This window comes from Condylura cristata, unplaced genomic scaffold, assembly GCF_000260355.1.
Source record: "Condylura cristata isolate star-nosed mole 26May11 unplaced genomic scaffold, ConCri1.0 scaffold00017, whole genome shotgun sequence".
Classification (NCBI taxonomy): Eukaryota; Metazoa; Chordata; class Mammalia; order Eulipotyphla; family Talpidae; genus Condylura; species Condylura cristata.
This window is the reverse complement of record NW_004567118.1, coordinates 8,078,509-8,092,934: the sequence shown is the minus strand read 5'-3', so window position 1 is coordinate 8,092,934 and position 14,426 is coordinate 8,078,509. Positions and strand designations below refer to the sequence as shown.

General features: G+C 59.5%; 1 protein-coding gene across 28 annotated transcripts in view; it reads right to left on the bottom strand.

Moving 5' to 3' along the window:
• Nucleotides 1-14,426, bottom strand: part of CACNA1G (calcium channel, voltage-dependent, T type, alpha 1G subunit) — a 59,000-nt gene that overhangs the window by 3,396 nt on the left and 41,178 nt on the right. For 4 of the 28 annotated variants that reach the window (XM_004684355.2, XM_004684369.2, XM_004684360.2 and 1 more), the window contains 9 exons: nt 14,213-14,302; nt 13,444-13,657; nt 6,645-6,796; nt 5,819-5,928; nt 5,035-5,168; nt 4,698-4,768; nt 4,487-4,565; nt 4,272-4,393; nt 3,663-4,016 (listed from right to left, as the gene is read on the bottom strand). In XM_004684355.2, the coding sequence (XP_004684412.1) occupies nt 3,663-4,016; nt 4,272-4,393; nt 4,487-4,565; nt 4,698-4,768; nt 5,035-5,168; nt 5,819-5,928; nt 6,645-6,796; nt 13,444-13,657; nt 14,213-14,302 (1,326 nt within the window). Of the gene's footprint in view, nt 1-1,100; nt 1,236-3,006; nt 3,151-3,662; nt 4,017-4,271; nt 4,394-4,486; nt 4,566-4,697; nt 4,769-5,034; nt 5,169-5,818; nt 5,929-6,644; nt 6,797-11,745; nt 11,800-13,443; nt 13,658-14,212; nt 14,303-14,426 lie in introns of all 28 variants that reach the window. The other 24 variants (XM_004684353.2, XM_004684368.2, XM_004684357.2 and 21 more) reach the window with 18 other exon arrangements.

The window sequence follows — 14,426 nt, the reverse complement described above, 5'->3', positions numbered from 1 at the left end:
ACCAAGCAGCGGGCACAGCTTGGTTAACGTGGGCTGAGTGACCACTAGGGGATGTCACCGCAGGTCACCCTGCTTTTAGTTATATAACCATCCCGGTAGGTGGAGGGTGGAGGCCAGGTCAGGGTGCTGTGGGGTTCAGGTCCTCCCTTACTGGACAAACGGTGGGTGGGGATGGATTTTGAATCTATTTCAAAGGAAGGTAGTAATCAATCTTTGGCGACAGCTTCGGGAACCAAGGTTTGCTCCCAAGAGACTTTTCATCTCCCTGTTCATTTCTAGTTCTAGAGAGGCTTTGGGTTCCTGCCCCCAAATGGGCCCCAGCAGCTAAGCAGCCCCCAACAGGCCTGACAATGGCTGTGTGGGAAGACAATCGGGTTCCTCTTCTTCCCCTCTCAGCTCTAGATTCCATTTCCGCCAGCCACCTCAGGACCCCCAATTCTGTGGTCAAGACCCTGCTCCAGGTGGGCCCTTCAGAGGAAGGAGGGGGAGGGGCTGCTCACAGTCAGAAGAGGATCAGGAGCCCACAAAGGGTGGAGAAGCTGTCAAAACACTAAGCTCCCCCCCACCCCCCACAGCACCCCCAGGACGCAGGGACACATAGGGACAGTGACAGAGGAGACAGGGACGGCCTCCCAGTGGAGAAGGGCATGGTGGTGGCAGCAGAGATGTGACTCTCACCCACTACTTGGTTGCAAATGGCTCATGTGGGGGGGGAGGGGTGCGAGGCGAGGGCTGGCTTGCACGGGGCTCCAGCTATGGGCCTGCCTTTGCTTCCTGGCAGCCCTGTGGTCAGCTGCCTGCTCTGCCAACTCTGTTCTGGGCTGTGTGTCACTCCTGGATGGTTGGGTTAGTGATTTCACAACTGCTGCTTTTGGACACTTCTGGGCAAGGCCCCAATTTAATCTTATCTCATTTGTTTGTCCACAGTGGGGGGCCTGAAAGATGTGTGCTAGCAAAGCCTAGGGTGTTAAGTGCCTTCTGGCTGATGACTCTGGGTGGGGCCTGTTGGCAGAGCATGAGGAACAGAAGGGTCTGGAGCCCTGCAGCCAGCCCGGGCCCCAGGGAGGCTGGGGAAGCAGTGAGGGGCTGCGTGTATGTACATTGCTCTCCGGGGCACTAAGTAAGAGTGTGTGAGTGTCATCAGGCAAAGAGTCATCCGTCAGAGCTAGAGAGCAGGACGGTTCAGACACAATCTCTGACGTCAGAGACAGAGCCTCCATCTCAGCTAGAGGGATCTAGACAGGGAGAGAGATGATCAGGCATCAGAAACCAGGACAGTGCACACCCTCGAGTGTGCGCACGCACACACACACAAACACACACACAGAGGCCCCTTCCCCCCCTTTTCACAGAGCACGGGGGTGGGGGGGAGGCCTCCCTGTCTCCCTAGCCCTTTCCCAAGGAACTGACGGTGCCTCCCCTCCCCCAGGCTTCAACCCCCACGCTGATCAGAGAGGCTGCAGCAGGCACCAGAGAGCCAGAGCAAACACTGACAAAACCGAGACACAGAAACATATTCTAAAGATACCCCAGGAATCTTAACAGCCCCCTCCCACACTGCACCACCCAGGGAGGGAGCGGATCGGGAGGACTCTCCACTCTCATAAAGAAGATACCAGAAAAAAAAGTGAAGAAAGGCCAGCAGAGCGCCTCCCTGCTCTCAGCAGACAGAGCGGCGTGGGGGGCGCGGACAAAGCCGCCAATCTGAGGGCTGTTCTCTGCCTATTCTCTCTGCTTCCAAAAGCCTGGCAGGACTTGGCCTGCCCCCAGATCCTGGCTTCTCCCCTCCCAGGCCTCCTCCGCAAGCCGGCCTCCCTGGCTTGGTTCTGGGAGATGCTCTCCTCCTGCCAGCCCGGAGGGCCGCCACACCACCTGGCTGTCTCACCTGGGGCCTGCAGGGGCTCCACCGCCCAGGGGTGTGTGTGTGGGGGGGCTGGGGCCATCTCCCTAGGCACAGAGTAGCCTTCTCACCACAGCTCTTTTCCTCCCAGCACTTGCCCCACGGCCTTCAGGATGGCGAGGGCTTAGAGGCCACGGATTATTCTAGGTCATGGCCATGTTCAAGTCCCTGTCCCCCGTCTGAGACCAAGTCCCAGTGAGAGATTAGGAATCCCCTTGGCAAGGTGCCCCCAGGTGAGAACCGTCTCACTGGGGCCTGGGACTCAGGCCACAGTGGCCCGGGCACAGCAGGCTTTCCTCTGCTGCCTCCTTGCCTCCTCGCCAGGTGACCCAGGGCTTCCTTGCAGCCCCTGACCTGGGAGGATAAATGAGGTGGGTGCTTTACCTAGCGAAGGCGTCATGGGGCAGCCAGACAGGTATCACAAGAGGAGAAGAGGAGGCAGAAGGACCCCCGAAAAGGAAAAGATGGGACTGGGGGGTAGTAACACGTGGCTCAATGGGGGGAGATTGGTCTGGGAGTAGAAACCAAGTCCTGTTTCATACGGAGGTCCCCAGAATCCACTCTCCAGGGCAGCCTTTCATCCCCTGGGACCAGGCCAGAAACCACTGGATATGGCACAGCACGCATCAGCCCAGTGGGCCCCATGGTTCAGAAAGCCCCCAAAAGACTGGGCGTTGGGGTGCTGGTCACAGAGAGCAAAGCATGTTCTATGACCCAGTCCCTCAGGGGGTTTCTCGGTCGCCTACAGTGTCCCCAGGGGCCCTCTGCCCCCAGACCCTGCTTCCTCCACCCACTAAGTCCCAACAGCCAACGCACCCTCTGCCCCCTCCTCCTCTCTGCCAGGCTCTTTCTTACAAATGTTCCCTCCCCACCCCTGCTCCATCTACCCTTCTTCAGAAGTGCAAGCTCAGCACCCCTGCCTTCTAAATTTGTGTGTTTCAGAGGTTTATCTCAACCTGGAAGAACCCCTGGTTGCTTCCTGCCAAGTCCAAAGCTCAACTGAGGCCCCTGGGGCTGCTCATTCTCCGGATACCCATGGGCAGGAAACACCCCCGCCTCCCAGCAGCATGGCACAGCCCGGCAAGGGGAGGGAAGGGCACAGTAACCTGTGGGTCGGAGCCGCCCAGGCTGCAGGCAGAAGGAAAGGCAGAGGGCTGGCCCCCTGGGCCTGCCAGCTCGTCCATCAGCTTCAGCTCCCCCTCCAGGGAGCCCTGGATCAGCAGGGATATGGTGTCAAACAGCTGTCTGTCCTGGGGAGCACCAGCCCGTAAAGGGAGCTGGAGAGTCGGGGCGCAGGGGGCGGAAGGGGCCAGCGGTGGGAAGTGTGGTGGCAGGATTGACGGGAGACAGGTGGAGGCATGCGCGCCCCACACACAGTGACAGGGAGCGACAGGGTCCAAGGATGAGAACAGCTCACAGGGAGAGGAGGGGCAGAGACAGGGAAACAGAGATGGAACCCGACAGGGGAGAGGGCGGGAAGGAAAGAGCAACGGGGGAGGGTAAGAAAGAAACAGGGAGGAAACAGTGAACTTAGCCTTGAACCTAAGAGCCCGGACAGGAGGCCTGGCGGCTGCAGGGGACGACAGGTGCTTGGGTGGCCCTGTGCGGCGAATGTGGGCAGCCGCCTCGGGGGTGGGCAGGGAACCCTCGCCCCTCCGCGTCCCGCAGGAGAGGCAGGCTCCCGAGGGAACCCTGGGGCCGCTGACTGCCCCCCTCCCCGGCACCGCACCCACCCTCTCCCTGCACTGTGGGGTTTGCTCACCGTGGGGGGCTCGAGAGGGAATCTGGAGGCTGCTCTGGCATGGGCCTCAGTGTGGGGGGCTCCAGACTTGGGGCTGTCGGGACTGTCAGGGCCCTCGAGCCCAGGCCAGAGGAAGGGGCTGCTGAGCGGTGAGTGGGGCTGAGGGCTGAGCGTCTTCATCTCCAGCTCCAGCTCGGCCTCCAGCTCGGCCTCCTCCTTGGCCTCCTTGTTGCTCTCCTCCAGATGCTTCATCAGCACGGCGATCACCACGTTGACCAGCACAAACTGGGCCGTCAGCACGAAGGACACGAAGTAGATGGGGGAGATGACGGTGTTGTAGCAGGTGGATTCCTGGTCGCAGTCCCGGAGGGTATCCTGGGGTGGGGGGCGCGTAAGGTGAGGCTGGGAGGGCAGACGGGGAGTGGGTGCGTGGACTCCGAAGGGGAAGGATGGGCAGAGGGGAGGTACGGCGTCCTGGGAAGATTCCAGAGAGCGCCAGCCCAGGGGGAGAAGGGCACACGCTTTATTCGCGACCAACCCGCCTGGCTAAGGGATCTTGGCTCCAGCAACAGGCTGTCTCCTTGGGGCTGGTGCCAGACCTGGGCAGGCCCCCGCTGCCATGCCACTCACCTTCATGATGCCATTCCAGTTGTCACCTGTGGAGACTCGGAAGAGGGTCAGGAAGGCCATGCCAAAGTTCCGAAAGGTGGCGTGCCGGCCCAGGCCCTCACACGGGTGCGTCTCGTCACACTCTGCAGGAACAGGGCAGGGGACAAAGGCCCAGCTGAGTCCCGGAGCCGCTGGGCCTCCCGTCCTGGTCCTCCGCCCTCCCCACCCCAACTCACCCAGGTCTCCAAAGAGCTCCACGCCCAGAGCTGCAAAGATGAAAAACAACAACATGAAGAGCAGTCCCAGGTTCCCCACCTGGAAGAGAGGAAAGGAAATGGAAAGGGTGCGCTGGGTCTCCCTGGCAGCTTCCAGGAGCCCCCTGCCCCTCTGGAGAGCACCTCCTCCTCCCCAGAAGACCCCTCCCTCCCGTCCCCACCTTCCAGCTACCTGGGGCAGGGCCTGCATCACTGTGTCCAGCAGCGCCCGCATGCCCACAGCCATCTTCAGCAGCTTTAGCACTGCAGAACAGGACAAAGTCGTGAGCTGGCCCCTCTGGGTCCCAGGTCCCACAGCTGGTGGAGGCAGCGCCAGGGCCGGGGCAGGTGGGATGGCCAGCCAGGCTGTCACGGCCCCACCTCCACCCTCAGCCCCCTGCCTTCCCCTTTGGCAGAGGCCGGGAGGAAGGCCCACAGAAACCCACAGCCCCCCCGTCCCTGGCCAGCCACAGAGCTGATCCCTGCTATCTCCCGCTGGGAGGGTGGGCTTGGGGGGTATTGGGACCCACCTCGGGCGATGCGCAGCACCCTCATGATGCGGATGATGGTGGGGTTGATGGGCAGCGAGGCGTTGACCTCGATCTCCTCCAGCGTGATGCCCATGATGGACAGCAGCACAATGGCCAGGTCCAGCTGGTTCCACCTGGAAATCCAGACAGAGCTTCCTGAGTGGGGGCGGGGGACACCGTGGAGAAGGGGGCCGTCGTGGCCACAGAAAGGAGGGTGGCGGTCAGGTGGTCCAGCCTGTGAACAAGTGACTTATCCGCGGCCACACAGCCGGCGGGTGGCAGGGGCGAGGCCGGGCCTCCAGCCTGCTTTTTTACTTAGCATTGACAGTGTCCTTACACTGTGCGCCGAGCACTGTGTTGTTTTGCAAGCAGGACCTCCATCTTCACGACTCCATGATGTGGATATTATTATCATCTCCCATTTTACAAATGAGGAAACTGAGGCACAGTGACGTTAACTTACCCAAGGTCACCAGCCACTAACTGGTGGAGCCGGGGTTCAATCTGTTCCAGGCAGCCTGGTTCCAGCTCTGTGCTCTTAAGCTCAGTCGAAGCTACATTGATCTCCAGCTGCCAATGCCTCAGCCCTGTCTTGCCCATTCCCCACCATTCCCTCTCATGTATCAGGCTCTGGGGGCCCCTCCCCCTACCCTGCTGTCAGCCCTGGGTAGGTCCTGGAGTGGAGGCTGAACCTCAAAAGCCAAGAAAGGTCGTCAGGCACCTGATCTGGTATTTTCCCGGGAGATGCACCTCCCCCCACCACCCCTACCATCCTCTCAGCTACCTGTCCTGGAAGAACCGTCGGAAGCCAAAGGCCACGAGTTTGAAGACTGACTCCAAGACAAAGATGACAGTGAAGATGTAGTTGCAGATCTTCAGAGCCTCGTCTAGGATCTGGCAGGGGTGGAGGCAAGACACAGGGTCTCCTGAGGCCCAGGGGTGATGCCCGCCCCCCTTTTATCATACCCCCCAGATCTGGGAGACAGGGTCTCAGGACACCTTTCTCCTCTGTTCCAGTCATGGCTGACCACGGGTCACAACCCCGGGACAGAACAGGGTGTTCATTTACATACATGATTCAAACTTTGTGCTAAAGGATCTCTGTCCACGAGGGGTGGTGAGGAGACCACAAGAGACCACATGAGAATGTGCGGGAAGGTATAGAATGCTGGAACCAGAAAGCGGCCTGTGCATTGCCAATTCAGAGTCGCCACTTTATAGTTGGGAAACAGGCTTGTGGGGATGTTGATAGAGGCTGATTAGAGAAACAGCAAGGCCACAGGTGAGTTCTGGAGCTTGATGTTCACTCGTAACGGGCACTGGTCTTTATCCTCAAAGGTCCAGAGCCCAGAATCTAATAGGCTTTCATGAAGTATTTGCTGGGTGAAGAAATCAGGTCCTCTGCTCCCTAACTGTGTGACCTTGGTTAGTCAACCAACCTCTCTGACCCTCGGTGTCCTCATCTGTAAAACCAAGATGCTACCCACCTCCAAGAATCACTGCAAGGGTACAAGAGGACTCCGAAGGAATGCCAGAGGCTCTGGCTCAGCCTCACCCTGGTGGGCTCATGGCTGGCAGCAGGGCCCAGATGACCAGTCACTTGCTCCTACCTGGGGCTGCTGGTAGTGCTCCATGGCCATGGTGACCACGTTCAGCCCAATGACCCCCGTGATGAACAGGTCCAGGTAGTGGCTGGTACATAAGTGGTGGACGAGGAGTCGGAAGCGAGAGTAGTCCGAGTAGTAGGGTTTGCACTGGGCTTCTGGGGGGGCAGGGAGGACAGCAGAGCAGCCATGGGACCCCCGCCCCCTGTGGCCCTGCCTCCCACTGTCCCTCACAGCCACCAGCCTCCAACGCCAGAGCTAAGACATTCCAGGGTCGCGGCATCCTTGCCTCCACACTGCCCTTCTCAGGGGCCCGGGGAGCTCTCTCGGCGTCTCCCCTCCAAGCATCTGTTCTACTGGCTACTGCTGGGCACAGAGGGGTCAGGACATGCAGAGCTCCCCACCCACATTAGACACCAGGTGAGCCCCCTCCCGAGGCAGCCTCCCAAATCCTCCAGCCCCTCATAAGCCCTCAACTTGCATTCTGCAGCGAGGTCAGATCCAGAAAAACGAAAAACCCCCAGTCCGATGGGGCTCAGAGGAAGCCATCAAGGGGGAGGCGAAGGCCCCGCTCCTCCAAGCTCAGCCCCTCGAGGGGAGCAGAGATGACACAGAGCTGGGATTTGGAGATACAGCCGGAAGCTGGAAATTGGACATCTTGGCTGGCTGCACTGACCCACCCAGAGGGCCTGTGGAAGGGGCAGGGCCTGGGCCGCCTGCACCCTTGTGTGGGTGTGAGGGCGGGCCATGGGCTCTGCTCCGTCCAGACTCCTCTGGAGGACCCACCTGAAGGACTCACCCAGTTTCTAATGAGGCGATGCCCAGCCTGCTCTGGATATCAGGGCAGCATTAGATGGCAGGCTGGGCTGGAAGCACTGTCTGAGATCTGTCAGAGGCATAATATTTCTCTTGTAATTAGTGAACCACTTAGTTATTAAAATCTTGGTGCCAGAAGGTTGGCCTGTGAAGCAGGCAGAATGAATGTGGGGACAGGAGATTGCAGGGGGCCCCTCCTCCAGGTGCCGAGGAAAGACCAGGCCAAGTTGGGGGTACATGGGAGATAGTTGACAGATTGGCCGCCCAGGCAGCCACAGAGAAAGAGGAGGCTCCCCGGAGGGAGACTGGGGCGGCCTCAGGTCCCAGACAGCCCTTCCTCCTCAGGAAGTCTAGGGCGGAAGCCAGCCAGCAAGGGCTGCAGCCTCTGAGGCCCGCACCGGGGGTGGCTGGCTCAGGGGCGGCAGAAGCTTTGGGCCCAGGCCAGTTCAGATACAACTGTCCTTTTTCCATGCAGAGGACTACTGAACAGAGAAGTAAACTGAGGCAGGGAGTGGCCTGGGGTGGGCCCCCACCGAAGGCCGAAGGAAGAAGAGGGCCCGGGCGCTGTTGCGTCCCGCCAGGTGCCACGCTCCAACATTGGCCTGGAGGTGCGGATAACCAGGGGGCCGAAGTCCCCAGCGTGCCCCCTAGAAGCGCACCAGGCCTTCTTTTCTTTTGGGGAATGGGCCGGCCAGCTGTGGCTCTGTCTGCTTGGCGCCCTCCAGACCCCACAGGGTGAGGGTGGGGACGACAGCGACCACAGGTCATCCACACGGCATGGTGGAGTGTGCACCGGCGAGCGGCCTCTTCCTTCCTTCCTCCAGTACCCACGAGAACCAGAGGGCGCTAGTCACCCTGCCTCCGTTAGCAGGAACTGTTTCTCTGCATTAATCTCCATAAGTGCCGAGAGCACCCGATCCCATTATGCTAAAATATGAATGGAGAATTAACTAAAATGTTTGAATACAATTAGGTTAGAGAAAGCGGCTCCTTATTAGCCCCGTTATTAGCTGAGACAATGCAGAGGAGAGGTTGGGGGAGTCCCCCCTCTCCCCTGACACCCCAGTCTGGCTGTGTAGGCAGTCCCAGGCCGAATGGAGCCTCCTCACCACCTCTGCCTTCCGGCCTTGCTCTAGAAGTCTGAGAGGTGGGTGGGCTGGGATTCAGCCAGGGACCCTCCTCTGAGCGGCCACGGGAGAAGGTGGAGGCAGGACTGCGGCAGGGTGTCTGCTTGCAGGCACCATTTCCAGACCTCTGAGGTCCGATGCCCCTCACCTGTAGACCCCACCAAGGCTGCCAGAAGCCCCCCAAAACGCAGATGCAGAGTCCCAGGCCCCCTGCGGGGCATCTCTTCAGCTGCTCCCTCTGTGTTGCAGAGGGAGAGAAGGAAGCCCAGCAAAAGTGAGTCATCCACGCACCCAAGGCAGTGGCTGGGCCAGGACCGCAGCTCCCCGCTGGGACCCTTGCAGCTGCCAGGCGGTAAGTTTAGACAGAAGGTCTTGAGGCTCTGACCCAAGGGGTGTCCTTGGATAATTTGCCCAGAGAAGCTCAGTTCTATTGGTAAGACCCCCTGGGAGGACCTGAAGCGGGCCTGCTGCTCCGAGCCCTGCTCACAGCCTGGACAAGCCCCGCCCTGCCGTCCCTGACAGGCTGGCAGCCCTGGCCGTCTGCCTGCCTCCCACTACTGTCAGGTGCCGTAGGAGGAGAAAATACCAGCGTTAGACCGTGGGGAAAACGGCATCCCCGGGACTCCGGTCCCCAGTCAGGGGTGGGAGCAGAGGAGAGGGCAAGTTGGGGGCAAGGCTGTGAGTGAGAACGACAGGCAGAGAGAGTTAGTCGGGTCCCGGGTGGCCCAGGGCACAGCCGGGGCAGCGGGTCTGCAAAGAATGACTGGAAGTAGGCAGAAGGCAGGGGTAGCCCCCAGGACACAGGTCACACCTTCAGCTGCCACGGCTAGGCCTGATCTCTGTGTCCTGGCGGGTGGAGAGAGGACGGGCAGGCGCTTCGGGTGACCAAGGGAAGCAGAGCTGGCGCTGAAGGTTGAGAGGTCACCTGGGTCTGACCTAACCAAGCAGGTCTCTCCCTCCACCACCAAGTGTCATGCCAGACCCATCCCCCTGCGGATTAAAGCCTCTCTCCATCTGCCTTTCCAGCCTGTCTGGCTGCCCCCTGCCACGCCCCCGCTGGGAACAGCACAGGGTGGGATGGTACCAGCAAGGAGGCATGGTGCCCATGCCCCACATACTGTCCTCCCCCATCCTCTCCCCTCCCCGAGTTGCTGACCGGAAATGCAGGTGCTCAGGTTCCACCCCAGATCAATTTCCGAATTCCCAGGTGGCACCCAGGAACCTGTTTCAGCGTGCCCTCCAGGTGATTCTCACATACACTGACCTTTGAGCAGCGCTACTGTAGGTTGTGCAGAACACTAAATCCTGGGCAGAAGGGTTGGGGTGACCTGAGCCCCTGCCCAGGGTCTCCAAGTTCTCATTACCAGCCCAGGGGAGTAAGACGGACTGGTGCACTCAGCAAGGCCTACAAGTGCCAGCAGCTTGGCAGGGAGCCCCAGAGTGGGGGTGCGCTGTGGTCACATGTTTAGCATTGAGGTTCTGGGGGGTCACGTGAGTTGGCTTGTGTTGGTTCTTGGTGGAGAAACTTCTGTGGGTCAACACTCCGATGAAGGGGTGTTTGGGGTGAAAGCGTATGTGGTGACTTCAGGCTATAGCCCAGGTGAGCCCATAAGGGAGAAGCTGAAGGCCATGTCCTCCCACCCTGGCCTTGTCCCCTGACATCTCAGGAATTTGCAAAACAGCCTGACGCAGACATGAGGAACCCCAATTATCCAACACAAAGCTACTGGAACCTCCTGAGCGCCCCGAGATGGTCTCTCTCAAAACCAAACACCGCAGTCAGCATCACGGGCACGAGAGGCAGCCACCCACCCAGGGCCTCAGGGATGATGTCCTAGGTGGTGGCTCAGGGGGCCCACCCAGGAAGGCCCCCTGAGCCCCCACAGATTAGCTCCAACAGCCCAACATCCACAGGACAGTGTCTGCGGGAGTCTGGCTTCTGGGGGATAGGGGTGCAGAATAGCAGAGAAAGTGGTTCCCAGCCTGCAGCCCCAAGTGCCCAGCAGCCTGAGAAGGCAGCCACATGGGGTCCTTAAGTTCGCTGCAGTATTTCTAAAAGCTTAAAATAAATCATACATATGCCTGTGTTAAGACCCCACAGATTACTTTAATGGCAAACGGGCTTTCTTTGCCACCGTTCCATATGAAACTTCTGCAGCTCAGAAGCTGATTAGCAATTAGATGTGCCTTTGATTAGTAAAAAAGTCATTATTGGAGAGGTCTTCGCTTCAAAGACAGTCTTTTAAAATAAGGGGTCTGCTCCAGAGACATTTTATGGGGGTGGAGTGGGGAAGGGGATCAAAAACAGCATGGGGAGGGAAATGCACTGGACTATGGTGATGGCACACGGGTGATTTGGTCATGGGAAGCCCACAAGGGTTACAACTGAGACAGGAAAATGCACAAAATGATGTAAAAATAAACCGTTATATAAAAAAAATAAGGGGTCTGTTGGAGCAGATGGTAACGGGGGCCCTTGGACCAACAGGCTGGGAACCACGCGTGGGGACATCAGAGAGGGTGACGAGGCCCATGGCCCTGTCACGGATTCTTTTAACCTCTGAGCCTCCACCTGGGGGCAGGGTTGGGGTTGACGGGCCCCAGGACCAGGGCAGGCAGGGCCAGGAGGGCCTTCCCAGGGACACGGCTGTCAAAGAGAAGGACCCAGCCCACTCCAAAGGATTTGGGGGGAGAATCTGTGGCTAAGTCAGACCTTGACCCCCAAGTCCCGCTGTTTGTGGCGAAGACTTGGCCTCCACGGTTACTTGACTATTAATGAGTCTGATCAATTATGCATTGTTACATTTTTAAAACAAAGTCTTGCTTCTCTGCTCCTTTCACCCTGCTCTCTTGGATCCAAGTCTCCCTTTCAGACAAAAGGAGACCGGTGAGTTTGCAGCCCTAAGAACCTGACAGTGTGACAGTGGGGGGCCAGGAGACGCGCAGGGCTGGGGCGGCCCTCAGAAGCCTTGGCGGAGGAAGAGGGTCCTCAAAGGAGCGCCTGGGGGGGGTGCCGCGGTCCTCACCTCCTGTCTGGAGTCCAGGCCTACAGGATGATGCAGCGCCCAGATCCCCAGAGACCCTCACCCCTTCACCCCTGGAATCACTGAGCCACGCAGAGGGAGCAAGGAGGAGGCCCCGCACGCACACCCCAGACGCAGTACCTGGCGCCGCGCTGGCCGAGCTGCCGGAAGCAATTACATCGTCCAGCATTAGATCTAAAAGAACGAAACACGACATTGGTCACTGGCCGGACCAGGTGCGCTGCGCAGGGGCCCTCAGCAGTTCACGCCCCCTTGGCTCCAACCCTCACTTGGCCTCTGAATGGGGCACTGAATGTGGGTGACTCGGGACACAGGACCCTTGAGAAAGACGAGCAACTCAGCCGCTCGCTCGTTGCGGCCCCAGGGGTGGGAGTCAGGGCACGGCGCAGCCTGTCATCAGAACAGATGTCCACTCCGACCCGAGCCTCGGCCTTAGCACCAGCAGCACCTGCGCTGGCTACAGACCCCAGAAGGGGAGCCAGCTGGCCAGGCAGGGCCACAAGTGCCTCCTGCCAACAGAATTCCATCGGCAGATGCCCAGCGAGGAGAAGGCAGACTGCGAGGGGGAGCTGCAGGGGCTGAGCCCTCAGGATCACGCAGGGAGAGCCCAGACAGCTGCCCTGGAGCTGGGGGCGGGTCCGCGGGCCTGGGGCGGTGTGGAGGACCAGGGGCTCAGAGAAGCCCACCACCCACCGCGGTGCCGGCAGGCCTCGCCTCTCTCAGGGTCCCACCCCCCACTGTCCCACTTTCCCCACCTCCCTGGCTCCCAGGCCACGGGGCAGGCAGGAGGGAGGGCAACCGCAGCCCCTACCCAGTTTGGGGGTACTCACATTTCAACAAACCCAAGGGGAAACCTCAAAGCGCCACACGCATCTCATCGGAGTAAGGAAGACAGTTTGTGAAAGGGCGGAGAGAGGAAGGGAAACCCGCAGCCCAAACAGAGACAGACACACAAAGGCTTCGAGAAACCCACACACAAAGACACCGGGAGAGACGTGGGCAGGGACAAAGAGAGTCAGAGGATGCCGCGTACCAGGCAGGCAGGAGCCCCGTAGAGGGGGCCGGTGCAGACACCTGGAGGCACCGGGAACACGGGCTCCCCCGCGGCCCTCTCCTGGCACCTCCCGGAGTCTGTGCGTTTCGCTTACTCTGCACCACCACCCCCCACCCCCCGGCCCCCAATGCATTAGGAGCAGTGAGGAGAGAGGGGATGGGCCCCTCAACGCCAAGGTCAAGAGACCTTGGAAAGCTGAGGGGACGGAAGCTACCAGGCCAGAGTCCTGAACTTAGAATTCCTGTGACCGCCAACCTTCCCCGAGTCAGCGGGAGATAGTTTTGTCCAGGTGGCCAAAAACAAAGAGGCAGCTAGGCGGTTCTGCTAGAGACAGGGCGGTGGGCCTGGCTTTCCTCACACTGCTGTCCACTTGCAGGTCGCTGAGGCCTTGCTCAGCAGGCGTGGGCGCCAGAGGCTGTGCCCAGGCGAGCCCCTGGGTCGCTGGATGGCAGCAGGATTCTCATCCCATAAGCGCCTCTGAGAGTCGAGCTGGGAGAGGCCATGCATCGACTCCCACCTGGCATCACCCAGGGGTATGATGCTGAGACCCAGGGAGCCCCGCAGGGTGGGACAGTGTCCCCTCCTCTGCGGGGCTCAACAGGTCTGCTCATGCAGGCTCTAAAGGCTGACATGCTTTTGAGGGAGGAGGGGGTGAGGAGGGGGGGCGGGAGGCTTCTCTCCCTACCCCCACCCCCAGCCCCGGCTCCCACAGTTGCAAGGCCAAGGTCAGGCACGACTCAGAGAGATGTGGAAAGACTACCGACCAGCCATCTGCTTCTCCTTACTCCTTCTCTTTTTCTCCAGTCTCCGCAGACGCTTCTCCTCCCGTCGCCTGGCCTCTTCCTCCTCCTGGTGCTGCCGACACTTATGAAAGTTCTCCACCACCACGCCCACAAACATGTTCAGGACAAAGAAGGCCACAATGAGCAGGAACGAGATGAAGTATAGCAGCATCCAGGGATTGTGGTTCATGATGGGCTGGCAGGGAGCAGGAAGGACAGGTGGAGGCATCAGCCCGAGGGTGACAGACTCAGGTGCATCCCCAAAGCCTGGGCTCCTTAAGACAGGGCTTGCATACTCATTAGTTAGCAGGCAACGTAAAGAAAGGCTATCTTTTGGTGACAGGCAGTAGGGAGGAGTGGAGACTATGGCAAAATGAAGAGTTGGCTCCAAAAGGGGCAACTGCTTCTTTGTTCCAGCTGATTCTTGCCCTGAGGGGATGCAAGTCCAAATGCCTCAAATCTTTGACTTCTCCTGAGAGGACCAAAATCTCAATTTTCATGTGAAATTCACCAATTTTTAAATGTTTCTCACTAATTCAAAAAACATTTAAACATGTTGCAAGCCAGTAAAGCTTGCCCAGATTTGCCCCTCAGGCTACCGGTTCTAACCTCTGCTGTAAGAGGTGATGCCTCTGAATCTGCCAAGGCGCCTTGCTCTCTTTCTGTCCGGGGCCTGCGTGGTCATGCATGGTGTCAGGACATACTGAGGGACCTGAGCCCAAAGATGGCTCCTGCCCACCCGCGGCCCTACCTGCTGGTCCACACCCACAGCATCCAGCCCGTCGTACATGATGTCCACCCAGCCGTCCTTGGAGGCCAGTACGAACAGAGACATCAGGGCCTGGTGCAGAGAGGGGGGAAGCTATGATGAAGGACCAAAACACCCACCACCTCCCCCCGCAGCACCTCTTGACAGCGGCTCAAGGAGCCCCAGCCCTTCAAAGGTCAGGCTGGAGTCACACTCC